The sequence below is a fragment of the Choristoneura fumiferana genome, chromosome 25, assembly GCF_025370935.1.
Source record: "Choristoneura fumiferana chromosome 25, NRCan_CFum_1, whole genome shotgun sequence".
Taxonomy (NCBI): Eukaryota; Metazoa; Arthropoda; class Insecta; order Lepidoptera; family Tortricidae; genus Choristoneura; species Choristoneura fumiferana.
Window position 1 is genome coordinate 3,888,308 of NC_133496.1, and position 26,387 is coordinate 3,914,694.

The window sequence follows — 26,387 nt, forward strand, 5'->3', positions numbered from 1 at the left end:
TATGTTTTTTAGGTAAAATAATTTATTTCTTTCATAAACACTGTCATGGAATCAGGTGAAGCTATTAGCGGTGATAAAGTAAATTTTGCTTAGATTTGCTTCAAATCTGGCATAGTTGTCGGATTGACACGAAAGTCAACAAAAAGGTATATTCAAGATGAAATTTTAAAAAAACTTTTTCCGTGTACCTACCTATAGGCAAAAATATTCGTGTCACGAAATACACGTCATTACGATAAATGCAGTACTCGTCATTCATTACTGACTCTATCATGACATGAATGGTCAATAAATCAATTTATTGCTTAATTAAAGTGATAATTAAACGAGTTTGAGTTCGATGACATATTAATATTGCTATGCAAATTCCATTATATAATATTACCCGCGACTCCGTCTACGAAAAATTCTTTTACTCCAACTAACATGTCGTCAACGTAACTAACCAACGTCTCCCTTATTCCAGGTCTAGAACGGGTGGCCGAGGAGTTGATGGGTCGCAGAAAATGGAAACTCTATCAAGACGCGATCCTGCCGAAACGAGACGGAGAGCCCTCCAGCGACGACTCCATGCCCTCCACAGACCCGCCTCCAGCGCTCAAGATCAAAACCATCGAGCAGATCAACGAGGACAAACAGGTGAGAAACTCATCATCAGCTGGAAGACGTCCACTGCTGAAAAGCCTTCCCCTTAGAACGCCACATTGAACGACAACTCGCCACTTGCATCTATTGGCACCGTGCAACTCTCACGAGGTCATCAGTTCACTTAGAGGAAGGCCTACTAACGCTCCGCCTTCCAGTTCGTGGTCGCCACTCGAAGACTTTTCTCCCTCAAATGTTATCTGTTATTCGAGCGATGTGGCCCACCCATAATATTGCCACGTCAACTTGCATATTCTTCGAGCTATGTCGGGACTTAAGTGTTTCGGCGAATTTCCGTTTTCAGGATTCTATCGCGCAAATTTTGGAGTTCTCCAAGCATAGCTCTCTCCCAGTGCTTAAAATCTTTACAAATTGAAGTCCTGGAGACCTGTAATCGAAAGTGTAGGAAGTAGTTTGGTAACTGAGGAAGATTGGTTGCTAAAATATCCTTACCTGTTACGAGATTGACGTGCATATCTGTAGTTGTGTCGATCTTTTGAACCTTATAGAACCCTCATGGATCCGTGATCAAAAACCCGTTTCGACAAAAGTTTAATTATTAACATAACCTGCAATTAATTCAGCTCAAATACCAGGCTTAAAATCAGCGCTGGACTGCTTGGGCCCAGCACATGCTGAGACTGGGCCCTATTACTTCAAAAGTGATTTGTGTACTTCTTTTTACCGTGTTTTTTCCGTAATTTGTAGATGTTTTGTTCCCTGTTCTTAATGTTGTTTTATTTATATGTATACTTGTGGCAATAAAGCATATTCTTATCTTTCTTTGCAGGAAGAGAAAAGGCCAGAAACGATTCTGGAGAGCTTGATCAAGCGGCCAGCGACAGTGCCAAAGGTAGAGATGGTGGAAGAACCGACGGATTGGAAGCCCTCAGACAAATGCTATTTCTGCGTCGAGGGTGAGGGCGGCGGGGAGACGCGACCTACTGGTGCTCAGGTGAGTGGAGCAATAGACCATTTCTTAACCTCGCGTCACGACCCAAAGTCAAGTCGCGCGCGGTATCGGTATGGCTCACGAGAACTCTGACTGTCTATGCATGTCCTAAAAATAATTGTGTTTTTTGTTCAATATTTTATAGTGACATCAGTTTGAGCGGAATGTTTAGGGTTGCAGACTTCAAATATATTTGATATGTCGCCAGCCAAAAAGGTGAAGAACCGCTGCAATACGCTATAGCTAATAACTAGTGGCTCTATACGAGCTGCACTCTCGCAAGTTTTTCGAAATGGCTGAAATTTTATGTTTTCAACCTCCAAGGCTGAAAGTTGTGGCACGCAAAAAAAATTGGGTACACACATTGTTTCGTTGTCGAAGTTTTACAAAACGAAAACTTGATATAGGTTCATTTATTTTTCATTATCTGTAGGTAAGTAAGTAAAAACTTCTAAACTCAAAGAGATTTTTTTTTTACTTAAAATTGCTCTTCATATCGCATTGTATTATTTTTACAGAAAGCATAGAATTTATGGTATTTTTTCGTCCGTGCGAAGAATAAGTATGCTGAGAATCTTTGGTGTTACGCCAGAGTCAGATTATTATTCTTTCGATAAAAAAATGGCGCGTGAATACCTAAGGGTTCGCCATCCCTGTTCTAAGGGTTATTATACCTATAGTAACCAACAAATGACTGACGCATAATCTTTAATAATACATTATACCTCAAGTGGAAAACCTTTAATTACGCGAAAATGCTAGATGAGTCAAAAATGACATCAATAGATATACAACCTTTGGCCTTCTCTATTGCATCGTGCAGCAAAATTAGCTAAGTTGACTCATAAGCTACGTAGTAATTATCGTTCAGGGCGTGTAATAGGTAATATTAAATAAATACAAGCTTTAAATTGTGATTGATGGATGTTGGAATATTGTTGCATTGATGTCGTTAAAGCTCCCGTGAGATATGAATATGATTTATAATAACTAATATTAAAACCACCAAGTCTCGGCCATTTCGGAATATCTTCTTCAGGAGTGAGCGCGTTCACGACAGGGGTTGCCAGACCGCTCCTGATTGAATTTTAATCTGAAGTTGAGCTGTGATTGGCTGGAATTTCTGATTTTGTTCTCATAAATATTAAAGTTAACAGCCAATAAAAATTTAGCAAAGATCAATCGCTTCACTCACTTGCTCACTTCGCTTCATCTATGTATGCAGGGCTATAGAAAAAAAAACTTTCTTGTCAAGCTTTACGGTATTTGACAACTCCTGATTTTGCCATATCTTAATATTATTATGAAAATATAGATATACAGATACTGTTTAGCGAAGAGAAAATTTAAATCGGTTGAAAATTGGACTTATAGTGATTTTTTGAAAAATCTATATACCTGTATCTTTCTCAAATGCTTTTCTCTATGCAGCAAGTATGGCGGTACTGGCATGTGTGTGTGTGTGTGTGTGTGTCTTTCTCTGTCTAATCTTGAATTTCAAACCTGTATAACTTTGTTATTTGTAAAGTTAGCTTAAAAATTGTTTCTCTATTCGATAACAGGCGTTATAAAACATATACAAAATAGTCAAATACCGTATTAAGCCACTATTGTTGTTTCTAGCTATTTCAATCAAATAAACGAACTAGTTCCCTTCCTTGTACCTTCACAGCAATTGCACCTTTCATTTCTTCGACATGCCTCTGTACGATAAACATCGTCTCGTACCCAATAATCGTTACGGTGAAGTTTTTGCCGACTATAATTCTTTGATTGCGTCGTGGGAACGCGGGATTCATTGTCAATTGCTCCAAAACCACTCGCGAAGAGAAATTGTGCGTGCGAGCTATTTTAGTATACTTATACTTAAGTATTGGGACCGTGCACGACGACAGCGCCACATAGCGGTGGCAACTATGGACATTATTGGGCAAAAGTTGTCACAATAATTCTCAAGCGAGAAATGTATTTTTGATACTACCTCAAACTTTAAGGGCAGTTAGTGAAGGCCCTTATATTTTATTATGTTTTAGTAAAAAAAATTAGACTTATTATTTTCCTTACAAAATTAATTAGCACGCAAATTCACGCAATGTCACTACGCGATACTTCTCTGTTCTTATTCAGAACGGCGCACTTGTTGACGTGACAGCTGTCACAGAACGCTTCTCTCTCTTATCAAATTATTGTATCGAAAATATTTCAAAAATTAATTACGCTCTGTTAATTAATTCTTAATAAACAATGTGTTTTGATATCGGTTCACAGCACTTAAATCTTCATCTGGTTACAGTTTGAGGTAGTATCAAAAATACGCACGCTGTATTTATTAGACAATCCTGGACGATGGTATTATCGCCAAATAAATATAATAATATTGTTGTTTTCAGTTAAAAATTAACTTGCTTGTCACCGAAATGGGGTTTTCGTGCCATCACCCACGAATTTCTTCTTACGGCAATTATCCACTTATTTCGTTCTTGTTTCCACCATACTTTTGAAAATTTCAAGAATTTGCAGTCACTTTAGTTGAGACCATATCCTTAAAACAATTTTATTAATGTTTACTGAAAAACCATTAATTCATTCATTTTTAGCCTTGACTGACGTGATTGATATCATCATGTCAGCCGAAAGACGTCCACTGCTGGACATAAGCGTCCCCCAAGGCTCTCCACTCAGACCGGTCTCGTGCTTTCCGCATCCACCGGACCCATCTTAACCAGGTCTCGCCCTTCTGTTGGATACCGACAGCTCGTCTAGCGACGCCTAGAGAACCTTCTAGTTTTTTATATAATAAGTTTTTTTGTCAGCATCGTAATCAACTCAACTCGGACCAAACTCGGACGCATAAAATATAGGTAGAGTCATTCACGATGACGCGCGCCGTGGTTCTTATTACAATGTCATTAATGTCTAATTTTGACAAAATCACGCGTCTTCGTGGATGGCACTAGGTATACTTCCATCCAACGCTCTTCCTTCGGCCTTCGGTTTCGGTAGGCATAACACCTGCTTGACGAGAGATCTCTCTATACTGTGGCTACATTGGTGGTAAGTGGTGCTTTAACAATGTGATTGCTGCCGCATTGCCTCGTGACAAGACCACCACAGGCATCTCTGTTGAGTTGATCAAAATAAACAGGGACGGCATCACTGAAAATGTTTATCATTTTTAAAACCTAACCCTGTCTGGTACAGTTACAGTAGAGATTCCCTTCCGATGATCTGCTAATATTTCCCAACTACAATGAAATAGAGCCTTAGACTGTGGTCGTACTTCGACCCAAAAATAGGTCTCGGCAATTTTTCAGAATTTGTATTTCTAGAACTATTGTGGAGAAATATTATTTACAAAAAATTTCACAGATTTTTTTTATCTACATCATATTTTTTCGAGACATAGTAAAGTAAGTACTTAATTGTACAATTAAAAGATGGAAATTAACAAGTGAAATGACGCAGTTTTTCGAAGCCTTGCATTTTTATAGCTTAAATATTAGAATCGTGGTACAACCATTTCAATAACAATAAAAATAGATTGTAACGAGTTCAATGTCAGCTGTACGAGTGTTAACTATAAATAGTTGACTGCGAAATGAACGGTTTAATAATATGTCATTAACGTCAGCGATCAGCAGGTTAAAAAGAAATGGAGTAAAGATTGCATGCGTGTATAATGTGCATACTAAAAATTGTGTACAATTTTGAGAGAAAGTAAACTAATAGGTACATAAATACTTTTATTTTTTTAACAGTTAAATAATTATTTTAATTTTCTTGCAAATAACTTGATTTACAAAAATAAAACCGAAAAAATAATCCTCAAGCAAATTACGAAGATTAATAAGTTAGGTATTGTTAAAGATTTAATTTTAAACACATGTTTTTTTTCTTCCTGCATATCTGTAACTTCAAGTCAATCTAAACACTATAAGTTGGTGAAATTTGACTCATAATATTTGAAGACACTTTACATAACTACTTAAATATCTATGTATTTTATTGCAGGTACATACAAATATTGCCAATGAAATAATAAACTTGTGTACCTACATTGACAATACACATAAATCGTACATCGCATTCGACATAGCTAAGTAAATAAACACAGCAAAACTGCTCACTAAATAACAATGCATTCAATTCCTAATCACTGTCTCACTAATTACAGTTTATTGTAAACCCTTTAGCCTAGAATAGCAATTATGAACCATGTCTAAAACAGCTTAGGCGAACCATCGTACTATGAGCCCTACAACCCTTAACAAACCCCCTGATGCACCCGCTTTTGTACGAAGAGAGAGAGGGGAATAGCTCTTATAACACTGGCTGCTTAGTAAACCATAGTTTCAATTTATGAAACAATGCCTTATCCATTTGCTACGATTCTACGTCAAAGTAGAAAACTCACATTTTGATTAATGCTAGAAAGAGAAGGGGTGCGTAAAATGTAGTGCAAGCTGAAATAAACCGTAGAGTGACGGGTAAACGGTCGGTTTGGGCGCGCCGCTGTGTTAGTAAAACAGTGAGCGTGTAGGCGTTGAACGAAAAGTAGGCAGGAACAGAGAAAAGAGTAGAGCTTCGTCAATTTTTATTTTTTATTACTTGAAAATTGAAAACGTCGTTTGACGTTATAAAATATCGGGCTTTGCTAAGTAGTGCTTATCACTATTTTTTTAAATAACATTGGCATACTTTAGGTACCTGCATTAATATCTGCCAGAGCGGAGCGTGTAAAAATATAAAATATTATACGTAAATATCTTACATAGAAATATAGTCCTATCAGATATTTATGCACGCTTTCATGTGTCAGATATTGGTGCTGATGACTCTACCTATGTTAGGGATCAACCATTTTTAATTTATTTGTAATTTATAATGATGATTTAATTTTAATTGGCAACTAGTATCCATCGACGTATAATTAAAATAGGGAATGCAAATAATATGTCTCTCATTCTGTTTCTACTTGCCTAACGTCTATACTGTTGAATAATTGCTAATTGCATAGGCAAGGGCGGCCAAGCGAACATTAGGTTCCTGAACTTGGTTCCGTGAATTAAACAATAAAGATAAGTACTTACTTTAATATTATAGATATCAATCTAGATTGTATAATTCAAAGCTAGAATGCATGTATATTACACAAAGCATTAAAATGTTTTAAGACACTTGAAAAAAATGTGATACTATAACACATCGCGTTTTTTTACTGTAAGGTACTGGATTGTGATAGCTAAAGGAATGGTCAAATAAAAAATATTAATTATTATTTTTTCCTATTAAAAATGATAAATTGTTGCAAATGATATGTTCGCCTGTAATTGACGTCTATATCAAATTAATATAAGTATATAGGCACCTAACTATATTATTATGTAAAAATGTTATTTTAATACTCTGCCGGTATTAAAATTAAATAAATAAATCACGAAACAAAAAATCTTGAATAGTTATTTAAAGCCTACTTTTTGCGTAAATATGAAGAAAGAACGGTCATATAATATAGGGGATTACTAAGAAACAAGTAACCATTTCCGATAAAACGGAATCCTAAAACACTGGTGCGTGTAAACATAATTCATTTAAGTATTCTAGTTGCGTCATATTTTCGACTTGCTACTCAAAAGATTACGCCTTGCGGCAATACTTTAGCTCCCTGTTCTCTTCGTTGTTTTTCTGTTATTTCGCACATTTTAACGGAATCCGACTTCTTTATACGCTTAGAGGGTTTTTGCACTTGCAAGTGGTGGGGTGTAATTATCATAAAATTCTACGAAGTTTCTAACGTTTTTTGTAGGGCGGTACACTGTTTTTTAGACATGTTACGCTATTTGAATAAAATTATAGCGTTGGTGCATTAAACTCGTTAGTTCAATCTTGAAGGTACCGCGCTAATGATTGTTTTCCTTAATAAGTATTTTTGTTATTTATGAATGCCTTGCCGATCTTAACTTCACTTGTTTTGAAAATACACAACTTTCGGTTATATTCATTATGATCATGCTTTTTGGTAAAAAAATAACAACCTATCTAGTAGGTATGTTTAAGGCATTAATTAATAACAAGTAGACCAGCTTTTTCTAATAAAAACCCATATTATTATTATTAGACTGTACCTACCATGATGTGTATGGGACTAGAGCCGGAAATAAACGTTAAATTTTTATTATTATTTAAAATATCTGGTAACTCCAGCCAGTTATTTAGTATCGTCAAAAAAAAAATGGTCTATAAAATATATCGACTCCACGCCTCCCCAAGCCGATCGGTTAAACAGCATAGGCCGGACAGAAAAGCCTATAGGGGCGGTCCGTGGAGGGTGGAAACCTCGGAAAATTCACGTGAAGACCCACCCCTAAAGCCACGTGCGACCAAATAGGCTCAGTATACAAACGCCTTTACTAATCACTGCTGCTCACGAAAAGAGAAAAATAAAAAAAGAAAACGCGCGCGCTCGCATACCACATTCGAAATTGAATTTTCGAACACTATTCCCACGTTTGCGTTCCATTTTTTGTTTAAGCTGCGGAATTGCCGTAATGAAAACTGGCTTTGTGCACTTTGAGTGAAATGGAACACAAGTTTCATGGTTAGTTGAAGTCGCTGGTTCCATGTGAGTTTTTTAACGGTTTTCTTTGTTCGAAATGACGTGTTTGAATACATGGTGATAGATTATTCGTAGCTGCGTGAAACCGCTTTTTTCTGCTTTCTGTGAGTTATGTTTGACGCTTCAAGTTGTTTGTATTTTTTAGACAAAGAAAAAAGTACAAGCAGTTAGAATTATTTACATATAAGCGTACGTAGATACTTATCCGTTAGGTCGATAAAGAGAATTTGAACGTAATGTACCTACCTATGTTTATCGTATACTTTGTCAATAATGCAGTAAAAAAACAATAAATATTCCGCACGTGTTAATGACACATTTTGGCTTCTAGCGATAGGTATTTAAGTACATACTTTACGTAACAAAAATTCACGTACGCAATACGGTATTTGACTATTTTGTATATGTTTTATAAATTAAAACTACACAATGCCTGTTATCGAATAGAAAAACAATTTCTAAGCTACCTTTACAAAAAACAAAGTTATAAAGGTTTGAATTTCTTTAATTTCAAACCTTTAAGTATAACTATAAACCTTTATAGTATGTCTTTTCCTGCCTAATCTTTATTAGACAGAGAAAGACATACTGGCATGTGACGTCACACGCCAGTACCGCCATTCTAGCTGCATAGAGAAAAGCGTTTCAGAAAGAGACAGGTATATGGATTTTTCAAAAAATCACTTTAAATCCAATTTTCAACCGATTTAAATTTTCTCTTCGCTAAACGCTATCTGTTTATCTATATTTTCATAATAATATTAAGATAAGGCAAAATCAGGAGTTGTCAAATATTATGTCAATATTAACATTGATTGACATTAAAAAACCTAAGCCATTAAAATTGCACGTGTACCTATTACATTTAATTACCAATTCTTAAAACATTTTTAAAGGTAAGTACTACGATGTACGGTCACGAGCGCTAATTTGAGACCCATTTCGTCAAAAAATCCTCAAAAAAGAAATCATACAAAATAACAGAGATATTCGATCTTAAGTTAACCCCAAATTAACAGTCGAGACTGTACTAATCAGAACTTAGGTAGGAAGATAACGCATCAAGACCATTTTTAAAATGTGTAAAGTTCAGTAAATTGTTGACTTCTTGGTGTCATTTCCATTGAGTACATAACTTACCTGCCTATATTTTGTTTATTTATTTCTAATATGTGCGCCTTTTCCGAGTGCCTATATAAATTAAATTTAAGCGATAAACAAATCAATAGCACTACATAAATCACTATAAAAAAAAACTATTTTCTGCATAGGTGAAGCTTTTTTTTTGTTTTTTAGCCTTAACTAGGCAGTCAATAAATTATAGTGAATGCTCACTTGGTATTTCTCGCATGAACAGCGCATGAATTGATGATGGAAAAAATTTACGGGCCCTGGAAGGAAATTGCCTTAAATCCTTTAGTTAGCTTTTTTTTTACCTAAAGGAAACATTGTTTTATTTTTAAAAAGAAACAAAACTGCATTCAAAGATTTCCTAGAATTCGTATGTCTAACATGGGAATCGAAGCTGAAAATTCAAAAAATAAACACTCGCTATTTTACTACTATTATTATAATACAGAATAGGTAAATAGGTAATATATAATACCAGGTATCTAAACGATAGGATATATTTCACGAAATTTTTTTTTTTAAATGAAAAAAAGGAAATGTACCATTCATTTTATTTGATCATTAATTCCAATACGAAAAACACGTAAATTTTAAAGAAAATTTTAATTAATTTCATTTGTTTACGAAATTTGACTTTCCGATGTTTCGCTGTTGGTACCCAATTATTCATTACCTTCATAAACCAAACTTCAAATGTAACCCTAATTTTGTATTCTTCAACCTGAACTGTCAAGTCCCCTAAATTTTTTACCTGATTTTTTTGATGACGAAAACTTTTTTTTTTATCTTTCACTTGGATAGCGGACCAGGTCAAACATGGCATATTTCTATTAATTTAATCTACTTATGCAACATTAATAGGCAAATACACGCACAATCTCATATTGTAAATTTACGAAATTAAATTTCCAAACATTTCGCAATTAATAAAAGATATTTAAAAGTAATGAGTTTTTGAGAAGATTTAGTCTGTAGGTAATTATTCGTTTTCGAACAGTATTTTTTTGCTACCAAAGTAAGTAAAATAGATAATCAGTGTCTACCTACAATACATAGTTTCATAGTACCTACCTATATTAAATCTAATATTTAGCGGAAGGCTAAGGTTTATCTCTTGACTCTAAACCTATCGCTTTACTATTGCTAACGCGCGTATCTAACAGCTAACCTATCTACCAATAATAGACTAACAGAAAATTATACCTTTATACAAAATTACCAAAAATAGGTGCAGCCGTTCTGAATTGATGCGCGAACATACATTTTGTTCTGTGAACAAATCTGCAATAAAAATCTGCTAGTTATTAATATAGTAGGTATTCATGATATAAAATACTATATATATATATATATTAAATTTCGCCACTTATTCCATTTTAATGTTCTCAATTCCCATTACGCCTCCATCACAAAAAGTATAACACAAAAAAACAAAAGCACCAAATGCTAATCGAACCTACCTAACGAACACGTTAAAAAAGCTATTCTAAATTCAAACGGCCCATTAACCGGTTCCCACGACCGCCATGTTGCGCGTCCTCGGCCGCCTATTGGTCGAGGCCACGTTTAGAATTAGAATGTGTAGACCCTACCATTTGGCGAACGGTAAATTATGTGGCCAGTTTTTTACGTTCAAATAATGGCAGCTGCGAATTGTCGACGGATGTTAGAATAGAACGGTTCTCAAAATTTTATTCCACCTGTCACTGTGTTCGCAGAAGTTCGAAATTTGAAAAAAAAAGCGTTTGTATTAAGTAAAGTTAAACCGGATAACTCACGTCTTAAATCGAGTAGTACAATAATGTCTACGAATAGTAGACATTCTTATTATTTGTAGAGAAACTATTATTCGAAGATGTATTGATATAGATGTAGGTATGTAAACTCAATATTGTACACCTACAAAAGAAAATATATAAAACAAAATTGACAAACTTTAATATCGACAGATAACGAGTTATCGAGATTATATCGGTATACTTTCGACGGAGCTATATTTTTTAAATAGAATTGATTATATTTATTCAAATGTTTTGCTCTATTTGTCGATCCTTGTTTTTTGGATTGCTCCTCTACCACTCAAAGGTTGACTGGCAGAGATCCCTGCAGGGATAAGTCCGCCTTTGTACTTAACACAACTTTTATTTATGTAACCTTTTTGTTTTTCCTTTTTGTACAATAAAGAGTATAAACAAACAAACAAACAAACGTATGTGTATTAAAACACATCGCAAACAAGTCTACTTAAATCATTAAAAAAAATACTTTTCTAAAACCTAAGTACTACACCTATATTTTACTGTGTTTATTTAGAGATTTTTCTATGCATTGCGTGGCCGGAGAAGTTCACTACACACTAGTTATCTGTCAAAACGCGCAATGTATAGAAAGTACGATTGCGCCACCGCCGATCGTGCGTCTACCAATAAAGGTCTCTACTCACTACACCGTATCATGCCATGACCGTAATAGGAACGGGTCAGGAACGGAATGTCAAGCGCATACATGACACGCGATGGCGACGGTTGGTTAGTAAACGTGCTGGTTAGTGGGCATAGTCTCATACTTTCAATACAAAGAATTATATTTGTAATACTAGCTGTTGCCCGCGACTGCGTAGAAGTATGAAAAATAGTTAACATCCTATTCGCAGACCTACCGAATATATACAAAAAAAAAAACCATTAAAATCAGTCAAACATTTTTTGACCCAACAATTTTATATACTTACTAGCTTTTGCCTGCGGTTTTGACCGCGTGGAATTCAGTGTTCGCGCGCTGTTCCCTCGGGGACTGTGCATTTTTTCGGGATAAAAAGTAGCCTATGTCACTCTCTGGCCCATAAACCATCTCTATGCCAAAAATCACGTCGATCCGTCGCTCCGTTTCGACGTGAAAGACGGATTAGACGGACAAACATACAAACACACACACTTTCGCCTTTATAATATTACTATGGATTAGAAGATGATACAGTGTAATGGGTAAGGCACCTTTAGCAGCCAAGCTGTTCGTAAAATCTTAATACCTGGCTTAAATATTTTCTAGTCTAACCGGTACTAGCGTTAACCCAGGAAATAAAATGTCCAGTTTTAATTACCATTCGCAGGAAAATGCAGTTTAATTATTCTTATAAACTACGTAATATTTTACATCGTGTCGGTATCAAACCTTCCTTCATTATGTTTCAACTTATTAACTTTGGTCAAGCCTTTTTTGCCCAAAATAATTTTGCAAAAAAAATGTGAATGTGCCTCTTGCCGTGGGTGTGTTAGGTTGGGTAGACATAGACATAGACATTTTTACAATGTAGTCTAATTCCAAAACCATTTCGAGGAATAGGTTTATTAAATTTATAACAGTATTGTAAAAAAAATCTAATTGATCGTGTGTGTATATTTGCAAAAAAACGTATTCAGTATTTATTTATTGCAACACTTTTTACAAAAAATATAAGAAAATACGTTACGTTTGACCTTTGTTTGACTATCATCGTAAATAAACGTTATATAACTAAACCGCCTAATTCTGGGTTAGTCTCACTTCGTCTAAAAAACAACTGGTCTATGTAGCATGTGGTCTAAAAAGTAGCTAGTCTAAGTAGCAAGTGGTCTATAAGGCAACTGGTCTAAGTAGCAAGTGGTCTAAAAAGCAACTGGTCTAAGTGGTAAGTGGTCTATAAGAAAGCTGGTCCAATTAGCAAGTGGTCTATACAGCAGCTAGTCTAAGTAGTAAGTGGTCTAAAACGCAACTGGAAGCTGGTCTAAAACGCTTTTCGCCTAAAACGCAACTGGTCTAAAAATACAACTCGTCTATAACGCTAACACTAGCTACTTAGACCAGTTGCCTTATAGACCATTTGCTACTTAGACCAGCTGCTTTTTAGACCACATGCTACATAGACCAGTTGCTTTTTAGACGAAGTGAGACTAACCCCTAATTCTAACACTGCCAGGTGACAGAAGACACTACGTTTTTTTTAATAATTGTGATGGGCAACGAAAAACGTAGTTTTTAACGCCATGTCAACTATGGTTAGCTATAACTCCGGTAACTTCTAAATAGGGTAAAAAAATTAAAACGCAACTCGAACCAGAATCATTCAAATAGGTGTGTTAAATTCGCCTATTTTATGAAAAGAATACATAATAATATAAATAAACATTGTTTTTTTGGGACCAATGCCAATTCATGATTGTGTTTGAATTTCTTACAAACAGCTTACAATAATAATAATAATAACTTAATTTTTACTTTACTTAACTGGCGGTTAGGTGTGATGCCGTCTCTATTTGTTTTGTTCGAATAGACCGAGACGGCATCACATTTAGCCGTCGGTTAACGCTAATCAATGGAAGGTGAAACAGCCCCTAAATCTATCAAATTTCCACTCTAAGTTCCAGTGGTTTAGGCGATACCTTGTCTTTTAGCCAGCCACGATACTGTTTTATGGCTATAGCTAGAGATGCAGATAGACATACAAAAATATTCCACGACAGCGAGTGACGCATTGTACCGCAGAACCGTTCACCTTGACAGTTCGCTAATCATGAACGCCTTGAATATTAACTAGTTAGGCCACGTGAATTCAAACTGAGAAGAGTATTGGAAATAGTTTTATAACCATTTTATCAGTTTTTAACGGTTCGGACTACATTAACAAATCGTTGTACTTAGAGAAGTCAATTAACTGTACATAATAGAGCTTTTTTTAAAATTTATTAAGGCATCAAACAGTCATATAGAAACCCTCACCTATTTTTATTGTAGAGTGTCAATGGAGCTAGTAATTAATTTAATACTTTTTATTTTCTACATTTAAAAAAAACGCGTTGGCAGGCTTCCCTAGGTGGACTGACGACATCGTGAGAATTGCGAGTAACCGGTGGATGCAAGTGGCGAGTTGTCGTTCACAGCGTTCTAAGGGCGAGGCTTTTGTTCAGCAGTGAGCGTCTTCTGGCTGATGATGATATAAAAAAATAGCGTTAATTCACTATCTGATACTGGTGCGATATAGTAGCCTTCACTAACTGGATCCGGAGGGCACGTCACCCAAATCCAACGTCTGCCAACTACGAACTTCAGACTCCAACACTGGTGTGTGGAAAACAAGGAGAAAACGCACTTGTGACTCTTCTGGTGTTTGTCCAACGGTAATCACCATCAGGCGATCCGCCTGCTCGTTTGAAAACCATAAAAACACCACTTTTTGGCGGGAAAGTCATCATAAAAGCACACTGTCAAGACAAGAGTGTAACGTAGAAGGAGAGAAGACTACTTTGACTGTTTAGCTTCTGTCGTTGCCTGTAACATCATACCGTAAGAATTATGAGCTTTCCCGGGATGAAAAGTACCTACAAGCACAAAAAGCACCGGCCAAGTGGATGTAGTAGGATGTATCGGTCTTTAACGTATCATAATCACGAGTAAACAAAACATACAGTCGAATTGAGAACCTCTGCCTTTTTAGAAGTCGGTTAAGAATATTAACAAATTATATGTCTGTAATTAACCGTGAGTCGTTACATTAAACACTGTTATTTTCCTTCATATTTTTATTATTACAATTACAAGATAACAGAATTTTCTCGGTAAAAAATATGGTCGTTGTGTTAACAATTGAAACCGGAAACTAAAGCACCGCAAGGTTTTCTTTGTTTTTGTAACCGGCGAATGAATAGCTTCATCTAGACAATCAAGGTGTCACCATCGTTTTATGACCAAACAGACCGACAAAAGAAATAATTAGTTATTCAATAACCTTGATCATCAATTATAAGATTGCAGCGTACGATTATACGACTAAGGTACAATACAATGACTCCTTGAACACCATAACTTAAGCAGCGTGCTTAAGCAGAAACCAAACGTGCTTAGAAATTTTTCATTCGACACTGTTGCGTTTTTAAGTTTTGCCAAGCCCATCTGTGGCTTATATGTATAGCTTAGACACTACCTAGTACCTGAATGTAGGACTTAGGTTCTTCACGTTACGTTAGGTACGTTCACCGCAACCAGATATTAGATGGCCGAACATCTAGTAGCATTGTGAACGACTGTGTTGCTTTGAAGATGAGCTCTGATTGAGTTCGGAACGCGTCAGTGTAGTGTGGTAGTGGTGATAGATGGGTTTATGTGATTCATGTGTGTTCTTACAGTGTGGAGGTGGAGGAACTGCATGAACACACATTTCTTGCATAAATGTATGTAGTTATCATAAGGTCACGGGTGAGCAAAGTAATTGTTACAGTTCATTGATATGGACCTCCGCAAAGTAACGCTTGATTCAATAAATTAATTTATTAAGGTCAACCAGCCCAATCTCAATCAGAATCTCTGCCCTATTCCCTTCTTAGCTGCTACAACCAAGTGTCAACTTTTGTTCCTTTGTTTCAGAGTCCCGCATCAGAGTCCGACAGCAGTTCGGTGTCGGGTGCCAAGAGTCCTGCCGCGGCGCCGCCACTGCTACAGCATTTACTGCAGTTGCAACTGCAGGCACAGTCGCCACAGGCTATTGCACAGGTAAGTGTTAGATTACACCTGACAGAAATTAGGTAGAGTCTGATAGCAGTTCTTTGTCGTGTGCCAAGAGTACTGCCGCTGCTACAGCATTTACTGCAGCTGTGCTGCGGGCGCAGTCGCTACAGGCTATTGTACAGGTAAGTGTTAGAATAAACTTCATAGTAATTTTAGTCTGACAGTAGTTTTGTGTCGGGTGCCAAGAGTCCTGCTGTACAGGCTATTGTACAGGTAAGTATTAGAGTATACTTGACGGAAATTAGAGTCTGACAGTAGTTCGGTGTCTGGCTCTGGCGCTACGAGTCCTGCCGCTGCTACAGTATTTAGTATGGAAATTAGTCCGACAGCAGCTCCGTTGTCGGGTGGCAAGAGTCTTGTCGCGGTACCGTTACTCTACGATTAGTACCAACAGATGTTTTCAATCTAATATTAGAACCGGAAACGCTCCTGCGCTATTGGATATAAAAGATCACTTGTTGGATTTCCCTTCATCACCATAAACTCGTCTTGTGTATATTTTTTTTTTTAAAAAACTTTATATCAAACTACGTTTTTCGCCCCAATACAGTTGGTTTTGCCCCTCCATTCTCATCTCATCCGTTCCCCAGGGAAATAATATGTTTGTAAACGAATGGCATGAATACTACAGTATTCATGCCGTTGTTTTTATCTTTGTCGTATTTTAAATTACATTATCTCCTGAGCACGAAAACCAGATGATCCTGAAAAATAGGGAAACGCAGTGGTCATGAACAAAAACCATGGCATAGCCATTGTTGCTGACGATTGATGTTCCTAACTTATCCGTTTGTCCGCAGCTACAGCAGATGATTGCAACCCTGGCAGCCCTCAACACGGGGCTGGTCCCTCCAGCACTCTCCCAGGCGTGGCTGATGCAGCGGTTCACGCATGCGCGGCTACCTGATAGGTGAGTTATTAGTTACCTTTATATCTGTCATGGTTCACTGATGTTTCGCAACTAACGTTTGGCAACCTGATTCATTTCGCAACTTTTCATTTCGCAAACTCTAAAACTGTAAATATTTCAGGATTTCCAGACCTAGAAATAGAGTCGTTTCGGATATTTATGCACGATTTGTGTCAGATATTTGGTGCTAGGGCTAGCCTTCAAATTTGGTACTGAAATGTAATATATAGTATAGTATGACAACCAAAAGTACAGTCAGCAAAAAAACCTGTAAGTATTAAAAATGGATTTTTTAACAAAAAACTTATTCCACTCGTATCACAATCCTAATGATGACTAAATTATAATACAGGATCTTTTTTTTTAAACCCAATTTTATAAATCCCTCGGCATCAACGCATAATTATATAAACCAAAAACAATGTATAACCTCAGTGTTTATATAAAATATGTATTTTTCACATGTGAAAAGTTAAAATATGATGGGTTAAATATCTCCTGACTTGATACTATGCACATTTTATTTCTTTCAATTGGTTCAGAAAAGTATGTTCGAAGTCTGTCGAGTTTCACGGTCCCATCCTGTATAGTATACTTCAGTACCTATTTACTCCAATCGTGCGATTCCAAGGCAACCAACACAATAAACAATAGTTTGGGCCGTTATATACTGATTTATGTGCATCGGGAAGAAATTAGATGCCGATAGCTTGGTATTTACCTCAATGCCATTAGAACGGGGTGAACAGTAGGTGAGTTCCAAAGACTATAGGTCTATTTACACTATAAAACCGTAGGTAATCTTCATACAATGCGTCTATCCAAAATGGCCTTAGTAAGCGTTCGATTCGATAGTAAACGTTTCTTAAGACCATAAAAGTATCATTCATCCCAGTCTATGTACGTCCCACTGCTGGGCACAGGCCTCCACTTAAAACGAGAGGGCTTAGGCTGTAGTTCCCACAAACAAACTTGGACAAACTTATGAAGCAGATCAATTTTGTATGTAAAGTTCCCAATATCTTTAGAAATCAGAAATCTGAAAGCATTTTGGGCACGTTACCCTTAATGAGTAAAAAGCAGGATTTTAATATTTTTGTACTGACCATTAGCCATTTTTATCATACAAACTAAAATTAAGGTCATAATTTCATTTAGATATTACAGAAAATTTTTGTTGGATTATGTTCAAAAACTGTGTACGAAAACTATAAATCGGGTCACCTTCCGAAGTCGCGTTGTTCGCAGATTACTTACGGTAATTAAACTGTGGATCTACTATAGGAGCGTGTAACAAGCGATTTAGTATAGTTATTTATTAAACAGCTGTTTACCCTGAGGCTTGGATTTAATTTAGATTTATTGAGATGAGTTAATCAGATACAAGGTATTCTTTAGCTCGTCCTTGTACTTTTAGCGCCATTTTCCTTTTATATTAAGTATAGAATTGTTCAATTCAATCATAAACGGCAAATCATCGATGTATATTATAACTGATGAAACTCGTGCTTACAAGATGTCTTAGTGTGAGTGCCTGGTGGTACTGACAGCGACTAAAAACGCGTTCGTAATACGCACACAGATATGAGATAAATAAATCATTAACAATGAACGATGGCTCCATACATTTAATTTTATTATATTATGTAATTACGTCTAGTTTAGTTTTTACAGTGATGATGATGATTGTATAGGGTGAGATGTATAGTTTTCATAATATTATTTTTACAAGTAATAGGTACAATCACCAGCATTAATATCTGCCACAGCGGAGCGTGCGTCCGGCCTTAGAAATAGAGTCGTATCTGATATTTATACACGCTTGCTGTGTCAGATATTGGTGCTGCTGGCTGTACTCATACTTCTTTATCCCACTAAGGGCCTGTTTCACCACTTGTCGACTAAATTTATGTGACGGATATCAGTGATGCCGTCTCTATTTGTTTTGTCCGAATAAACAAAGACGGCATTACTTTTGTCTGCCCTAAATTATTATAAACGCGAAAGTTTGTAAGTGTTTGTTTGTTACCTCATCACGTCTAAACCGCTTAACCAATTTAGATGGAATTCGGTATACAGATAGTTTGATTCCCGGGTAGTTTTTATAGTATATAGTTCCCGCGGGATAGCGATAAACGAATTCTATGCGGACGGAGTCGCGGGCAACAGGCTAGTTGGTAATAATATTTGTACACATCTTTGTTAAATGATTCTTTACGTATTCTAAGATCTAACTAATGCTTAAAGAATACAATCGATTTCAAATGGCCCTAAATGATTTTCCTACGTTAATTCCGCTGGCCTTTTCACAATTGTACCACGTAGCGACCTTTATAAACCCCGACGTCCGTCACTCAGACCCTCGCTAGACATGGTATGTGGAACATAAGGCTTATATGCTTATCAATGGATTATTAGGTAGAAAATAGGTGCATTTCTTGAAAACTTTCGGAATAGGGCCAATCAACTATTTTACCGACACTTTGGGCGTCTCCTGCGTTACCAAAATTGACTGTACCGTTACCAAAAAATCGTACTTCCAATAAGATATTTCACGGTTTAATAGCTTAAAATTACGTAGGATGGCATGTATTCATGTACACCATCTATTAAATTACAGAAAAAACATGTTTAGATACTTACAAAAATCTGCAATTGTTTGAAAAATGTCGCGGACAGATTAGTGTCGGTAAAAGAGTTGATTGGCCCAATAACACTTGCACAGTGGTAATTGGCAGACCATATAACACGGAGAACAGACAGATGGCCTGGTCGTTGGGGCCAAAAAGTTCTCGAATGAAGACCGCCTATCAGCAAGCGCAGCGTAGGACGTCAAACAAAACTGGGACCAGCGCTGGGAATCGAACCCAGGTCCTCAGCATTCCGTGCTGCGTGCTATATCGCTACACCACCTCTGGACAGGAGTACAGATACAAATTTCTCCTATGCGTCACATTTCTCAGCTTGTTTGTTTCTTATTTAGTTACTTAAGCAGCGACATCTATGCTTTAGCCCTCATTGAGAAACTGGATTCATGGTTATGGATTGTACGGGATGACCAAAAACCAATCTTAACTTCCTATCAAGTTAATATGTTCGTTAAAGTGGAACTTTCAAGTTGACAGTAAAGTCTTAAAGACATTATTATTTTATGATAATGCAAACGATGATCGACTTTAGGGCAGTCGCGGTAGACCGAATATTTGACAGAATCACATTAGGGGATAATACAAATCAAATTTGCCCGTGTAAAGTTTGCCCACCTTTTATTAGGTTAAAGGCAAAATTGCCACAATACGTTTACATTTAATGATAATATTGGCGGTTGTCGAAGGCTATAATCGATGAGCGATACGTGAGAAGGTCGCCAGGAATATCTGATACCGATATCGTCTCACATTATTATCATGCGGTCATAAAAATGGGGGAGTTATGTACTATTAACAAGCTAGGGTGGATAAAGTAGCTTTGCATAATTTTTCCAAACCTAATTGTCCGTAGACTAATGAGATGTCAATGAAAAAGCTGATTAAGTGGCGTCTTAAATAATTGCTTCTAATAACAACCATTAACGTCAACCATCATGTAATTTATTTATGCATTACAATTATTCAGACATCAGCGAAATAAATGTTTTCTGCGCTACGTAGTTTTAGTCCACTGTAGGCACGTTTTTTTTAAAATAGCCCGTTATATTATCCAGGGCAAAGACCTCACCTCCATACAGCCACTTCACGCATACCTATTATCATTATAAAGCTAGATTATTTTGGTCTAGGCCATCCATAGACACTAACGAGTGCAGTCCAACAATGGTGCGGATAGGCAACGCATTTAAAATTCAAATCCGTCAGTAAATATGCAACCTTGCAGTTTGCACCTGACTGTTTTATTATTACCTAGGTACGTTTTATTATATTAATTTGTGGAGTAGAATAGACGGGGTATCGGTTATAGTACTTTTAAAATGGCTATAAAAATATACGAGCTCTGTTTTAGTTGAACAAGTAAACATTAATATTTTTTCTTACAAAAAAATGTTTTTCAAATAAGCATTACCTTAGGTACCTAATGACTATTATAGTTTGAAAAGTAAGATGAGATAAAATAATTAGTTTGTATCTTACATGTCTTGGTCAAATGTGTGATTTTTTAATGAACTAAAAGAATTTCCTTGCTCACCCGCGACCTTACGATAGCTAAGCTTATGCAAAATATGCGTGTTCATGCAGTTCCTCCACCTCCACACTGTAAGAACACACACAAATCACACAAACCCATCTATCACCACCACCACACTACACTGACGCGTTTCGAACTCAACCAGAGCTCATCTTCAGAGTGACACAACCGTACACCATGCTACCAGTTGTTAGACCACCACCAGGTGTGATTTTTTGTCTACTTACTATTTAATACGGGCACCTTTCCTTGTTCGGTTTATTTGTAAAAAATATATCATACCTACATTGATATATAGCGTTGAAACTATACTGAGCGGCAAAAAAATCAGGCCCTTGGATGTGTGCAGTAATAGTTATTTTTTTATGGAGAGTGGGTCAAATTTTGTGCTGCTGAGTATATTTCTAATACTCCAGCGTATCGCCCCCCGAAGTACCTACATCGTTATTCTGGATACCAAGTATTAAAAAAAGTTAAAACACTAAGAAACTGGTGTTTCAATTTAATGAAAAAGATCAAAAATAATTCCAAGTCCAGGAAAGAAAGAGACATATACGATGTTTGAGTGAAAAGTCGTTCGCTCCCAAGTTTCAAAGATGGGATGGGGCAAAAACATAAGCAAAGCAAGTATACGTTTTTTTACCTGGCAAATGATCGGAAATTGCCAGTATAGTCTTTTTTTTTCATCTAAGTACAATGTGCTGTACAAAGCCGTCGGATGTCGGCACATCCGCTCTGGGATCTAACAGACGGTTTTGAGATTAACTAGATATTAATGTTATGTATAGATTTTTATTAGGTACTTGTAAAGTTTAGTACAGAAAGGCGACAACAAATTGGAAGATACTGACAAACAGGCACAAAATTCAAATCTATTGTCAAGAAGACATTAATATTTAAGGCGTATTATAAAATTAATGACTTTAATCATGGACAGGGATGTTTGTAAATAATTCCGATCCTCATTGGTGATCCATTATTTCAAATAGCGAATTTACTGCGTTAAAAATGTAGTTGTGTAAAATACTTGTGGTGTAAGTCATTTCATTAAATAATATTGTAAATCTGTTTATAAAAAATACCTTGTTGAGTTACTTACCAGATTCTTCTGAACACAGTTTTTTTCCAAATCAGCGGTATTTTTTTTGACATTCATAAGCATAAGTGTTTGCTATAGCATAAATTGAATAAAAATATTAAATTGACTTGAAGAAAGACACCTGTATTTTCGAATCTTATTTTCACTGCAAACTTTATTTATGAAACTGTAGGTGTATCATTGCCTTAATAAGAACCTAAACCGAACGTCTCTGTAAACATCTGAAGTCCATTTCCACTTTGTTGAATGCCTTTAGAATATCGCGCGCAGATTTAACGGTACGCAATGAAAGGCCCTGTCAAACTGATGCGTATTCTGCTGAACGATGTTATGCCGAGACAATTAAAACGTGATGTCATCTCATCACGTTCATATTATGCATGCTTCCCCAATTGCGAGATTAAGGTTGAATGTCGACTCTGACTGTTCTGAACGTTCTCATATTTTTAAATGCCTAATCCATGCGCAGAAATACATTATATGTAAAAGAAAATAATGAGTTCTGTACAAGACGAAGCAAAAGAAGCAATTGTGTGGAAAACAGTTTTTTTGTGTTGTTTACAGTTTTGAAAATTTACCTAGGTACCTAATAAAAATTCAGCGTAACATTATGCTTTTGATAATGAGCGCCAAAAGTAACTAATATTAGGCATCAATGCATTAGTTTAAAAAAAACTTAGATTTCGTCGAGCAAGCGTGCCTGTTGTTAATAGAAACAATTAATATTACAAAAATCCTTTTTGTTTATGTTACGAGGAAGATGATCGCTGAAAGTAGATACCTATACCCACGGCCTATACCTACATTATATCGATTTACCAGGTGGGCCCTGTAACAGGAGCAAAAAATTAAAACACAGGTTCTGCTACTCAAATGGAACTACTTTAATTCTGCAACTTTCAAAAATTAAGTAATTTTATCATTATGTTTATTCCAAACAAATTAAATGGTATTTTCAATGTAGGTACTTACGTCATCCAATAGCCTAAATGACATCGCCTGTCACGTAACAAAATGACGGATTTCGCTTTGGTTCGTATAGCGTGTAAAATAACATAGCGTACCAAATCCCGTAAATGTCTCAAGATCGTCGCATAATATCGTTCAGCCTCGCGCCAACACAACAATCGTCAAAATACATTGAAACATCGCGCCGGCAACATCACGACATCGAACGAAAAGCATCTCAATGCATTCACGACAAAAGCGCGCGCGTCATTGTGCCTTCTTGAGGTGACAGCATTGAACGTTTGAATTTAGAACGCGCTAATGTTGCCGTTTTGCGGCCAGTAACATGAATAGGTTTTGGTGGCCATGTTAAGTATTGAAATACTGGCTGAAAAAAAAACATACGCGGGGCTTTTGCCTTCTTTAGCAGGTATTTCGTTTCACTTTAAAAAATTTACAATAAAAATTGCGCTTATTTTTTTAAATAACCCAATATCAGAAGTGTAAAATACTGATTTGTAATGATGGCAATATGAAATGAATTCAAATCTTCCAAACAATAGATACAACAAAATTGACGCTTGTGTCAATTAGTCAAAAAAGCATTCAGAGACAAATTTTGATGAAGTTTTCAATTAACTTAGCCTCTATAGTCTTCCTCTTCACACAAAGCAATGAATCTAAGCGAACGATGTCGTGGGCAATGTTGTAACATGCAATAGAAATAATAAAATATGCTTCTCTCCCCAGGCTCCAGGATGTAGAGAAAGTGTCGGCGCCGAGTGCATCTCCAACCTCCGCGGAACAGCCTCTGGATCTCAGCGCGAAGTCTACATCCAGCACCAGCGGGACACCGCCTCCCGACAGCAAGGATAACAGGTAAAGTTACTTCATACAGTTACCACCGGGCAAAGTTGCAACGGCGAACTTTTATTTCAATCACGGAATAACAGCTCAAAGAATTTGGATCAAAATTGGCATACAGATAACCTGGATTAGCACAGTAGTAGACTTTTTATCCTGGAAAATTGCATTGCTCCCGCGGAATAGCTACAAACAAATACCTTTCGCTGGCAACACCCAGTGTTTTTTTTAAATGACACAGACTCTCAGTAGGTCAAGTGCATTACAAACATGCACCAATGTCATAATGCACTTAATGAAATTAGGCTATTTTATCCATTATGTTAAATGCTTCGAATTAAGGTCATGGTATCTAATCCATTTAGCCATGATTAAAAACTGAGCTAATTGCTTACCATATTGTCATTAATTAACAATTTATTTATTAGGTCCTAAATACGACGATATTGTTATAATTTTGAATGCATTCAGACAATAATTTGCTTTGAAAAAAAAAACGACAATTTGTTGGTCTTTTTTGAATTTCCAGTTTAACGAAAAAGCATAATTATGCTGAGTAGGCAGTTTGTTTTCATTTGAAAATTGTCTTATTAGTTTTAGTTCGAAGAAAATAGGTAGGTTCAAGAGTTAGTTATTTTCTCATGACAAGCCTGATGAGAAAGTACCATCAATCATAATTAACTTCATTCGCTGCACTTTCACAACAATTTATAAAGTAAAATTGATAAAAATGGAGTTTGCAAACATAACAAAACTAAAATAAAATACTAGCCCCAAGAAATATTGAGTAGGTACAAAATACGTAATCAAACAATGCAACTAAAGAATTTCTCTTAATTTTCACACATATACTCAACACAACCTGAATAGCTCATAAAAGCTTATCAAAAACTATCCAAATAAACGGCCACTGGCAACACTAGGAAGTCCATTAACAATTCTCCATGGTCACCGAGTCTTTGCACTGGCAACACTTCCTATTGAAACGATCGCATTACATAAACAATGAGACGTGAACGCACCCATTAAATCATGAAAACGAAACTGAACGATTGGGGTCGATGAACTTTTGACAACCGACGCCATCACGGGATACGAGCGCGCTTAAAATGGCGGCTGTCGTAAGGTTTCAAATTTTAATGAGCGCAAAGTAATTAAAGGCTACTAAAGAAGTTGTAGATTATGGTAGCCTCATTGTCCATTAGTATAAGAAATGAGAGAGTTAAAAGTGTAAGTGTAACGTGAAATGACAATTTAAGGTAGTCCATAACTGTAGGTAAAAAAGACAACGAAAAAGTAAAAAATAATTATGCACTACCTAGCTGTTGCCCGCGACTTCATCTGCGAAGAATTCGCTTATCCCTATCCCGCGGGGACTATGCTGATTTCCCGCAAAATTAGACTAAGTTAATTTAGTATAAGTATCTAGTAATATTTTTTTTATCTAAGCGTCGTCGGTGTCGGGGGACCGCTAAGGTTAATACTTTAAAAAATACAACATATCTACTTTAGTTTCCTGTTAACCTCAGGGTCGATAGAAATGCCCAAAAACCCTCGAAATTGTCATTTCCAACTTCAATATCTCAAAAACGGAGAAACACTCGCTTTTCGCAAAAGCTACGTCAGAGATAGACAGACATTGGCGTCAAACAAATAACAACCCTCTTTTTGCGTCGGGGGTTTAACATAGGGATGAGTTTTTTATGAACAAAGTAAACATTTGAAACCAGATTACTGTGCCAAGGAGAAAGAAGTCATAAAAGGACGGGCAAACTGAGAAACATTTAATTTGAAATGACTCACATCTCAGCTGAATATATATCTCGACACTTCGAGACAAAGAAAGACACGGATTCTGATTGTATTTTTATGTGAAGGAGAAATAGATGGTTAGAAATAGCCCGAACTTATTCGTTCCGTTTTAGTTTTTGAGTTCTGCCACGCAGACTCGCTTCATACATGAAATTGTTCGAAGAATTCGTTAATCACTATCCCGCGGGAACTATGCAATGTTCCGGGATAAAAGCTATCCTATATTATTTCCATGATCTCGAACTATCTCCATAACAATCTTCAATTTCATCTCGGTACGCGGGCCTAACACTTTCTTGGCCGTTTTTTTTAAAGAATATTGGGCAAACGAAGTCACGGGTTATTGGATAAAAATAAATAAAAATTGTTTATTGCAAAAAAACAAGTTGATTACACTTAAAATTATATTAAAAAAATACTGTAGTGAAATCGAATAGGTCCGTCGACCATGGACATTCACAACATTATTAGAATTAGGGATGCGTGGAGCAATGTGTTAGGTAAGGAAGATGACGTAGAAAAAGTCTAAAATCTGAATCGCCTAGAAATGCCTGATGAGTTTCCTAGACATTAAGCCCATTCTGCCCATTATTTCACCCATTAAACTCTAAACTAGCAATTTAAGCTAATAGAGAGGAATAATGTTAATTCTTATCACTATTATTGCGAAAACTTGCTTTCGAAACTTGGC

The 26,387-nt window shown here is 36.3% G+C and overlaps 1 protein-coding gene across 5 annotated transcripts in view; it reads left to right on the top strand.

Annotated features, from left to right (window-relative positions):
* Window positions 1-26,387, top strand: part of Eip93F (Ecdysone-induced protein 93F) — a 190,404-nt gene that overhangs the window by 152,105 nt on the left and 11,912 nt on the right. For all 5 annotated transcript variants that reach the window (XM_074107071.1, XM_074107074.1, XM_074107073.1 and 2 more), the window contains 5 exons: window positions 467-639; window positions 1,436-1,600; window positions 15,741-15,866; window positions 16,682-16,791; window positions 23,771-23,899. In XM_074107071.1, the coding sequence (XP_073963172.1) occupies window positions 467-639; window positions 1,436-1,600; window positions 15,741-15,866; window positions 16,682-16,791; window positions 23,771-23,899 (703 nt within the window). The remainder of the gene's footprint in view (window positions 1-466; window positions 640-1,435; window positions 1,601-15,740; window positions 15,867-16,681; window positions 16,792-23,770; window positions 23,900-26,387) is intronic.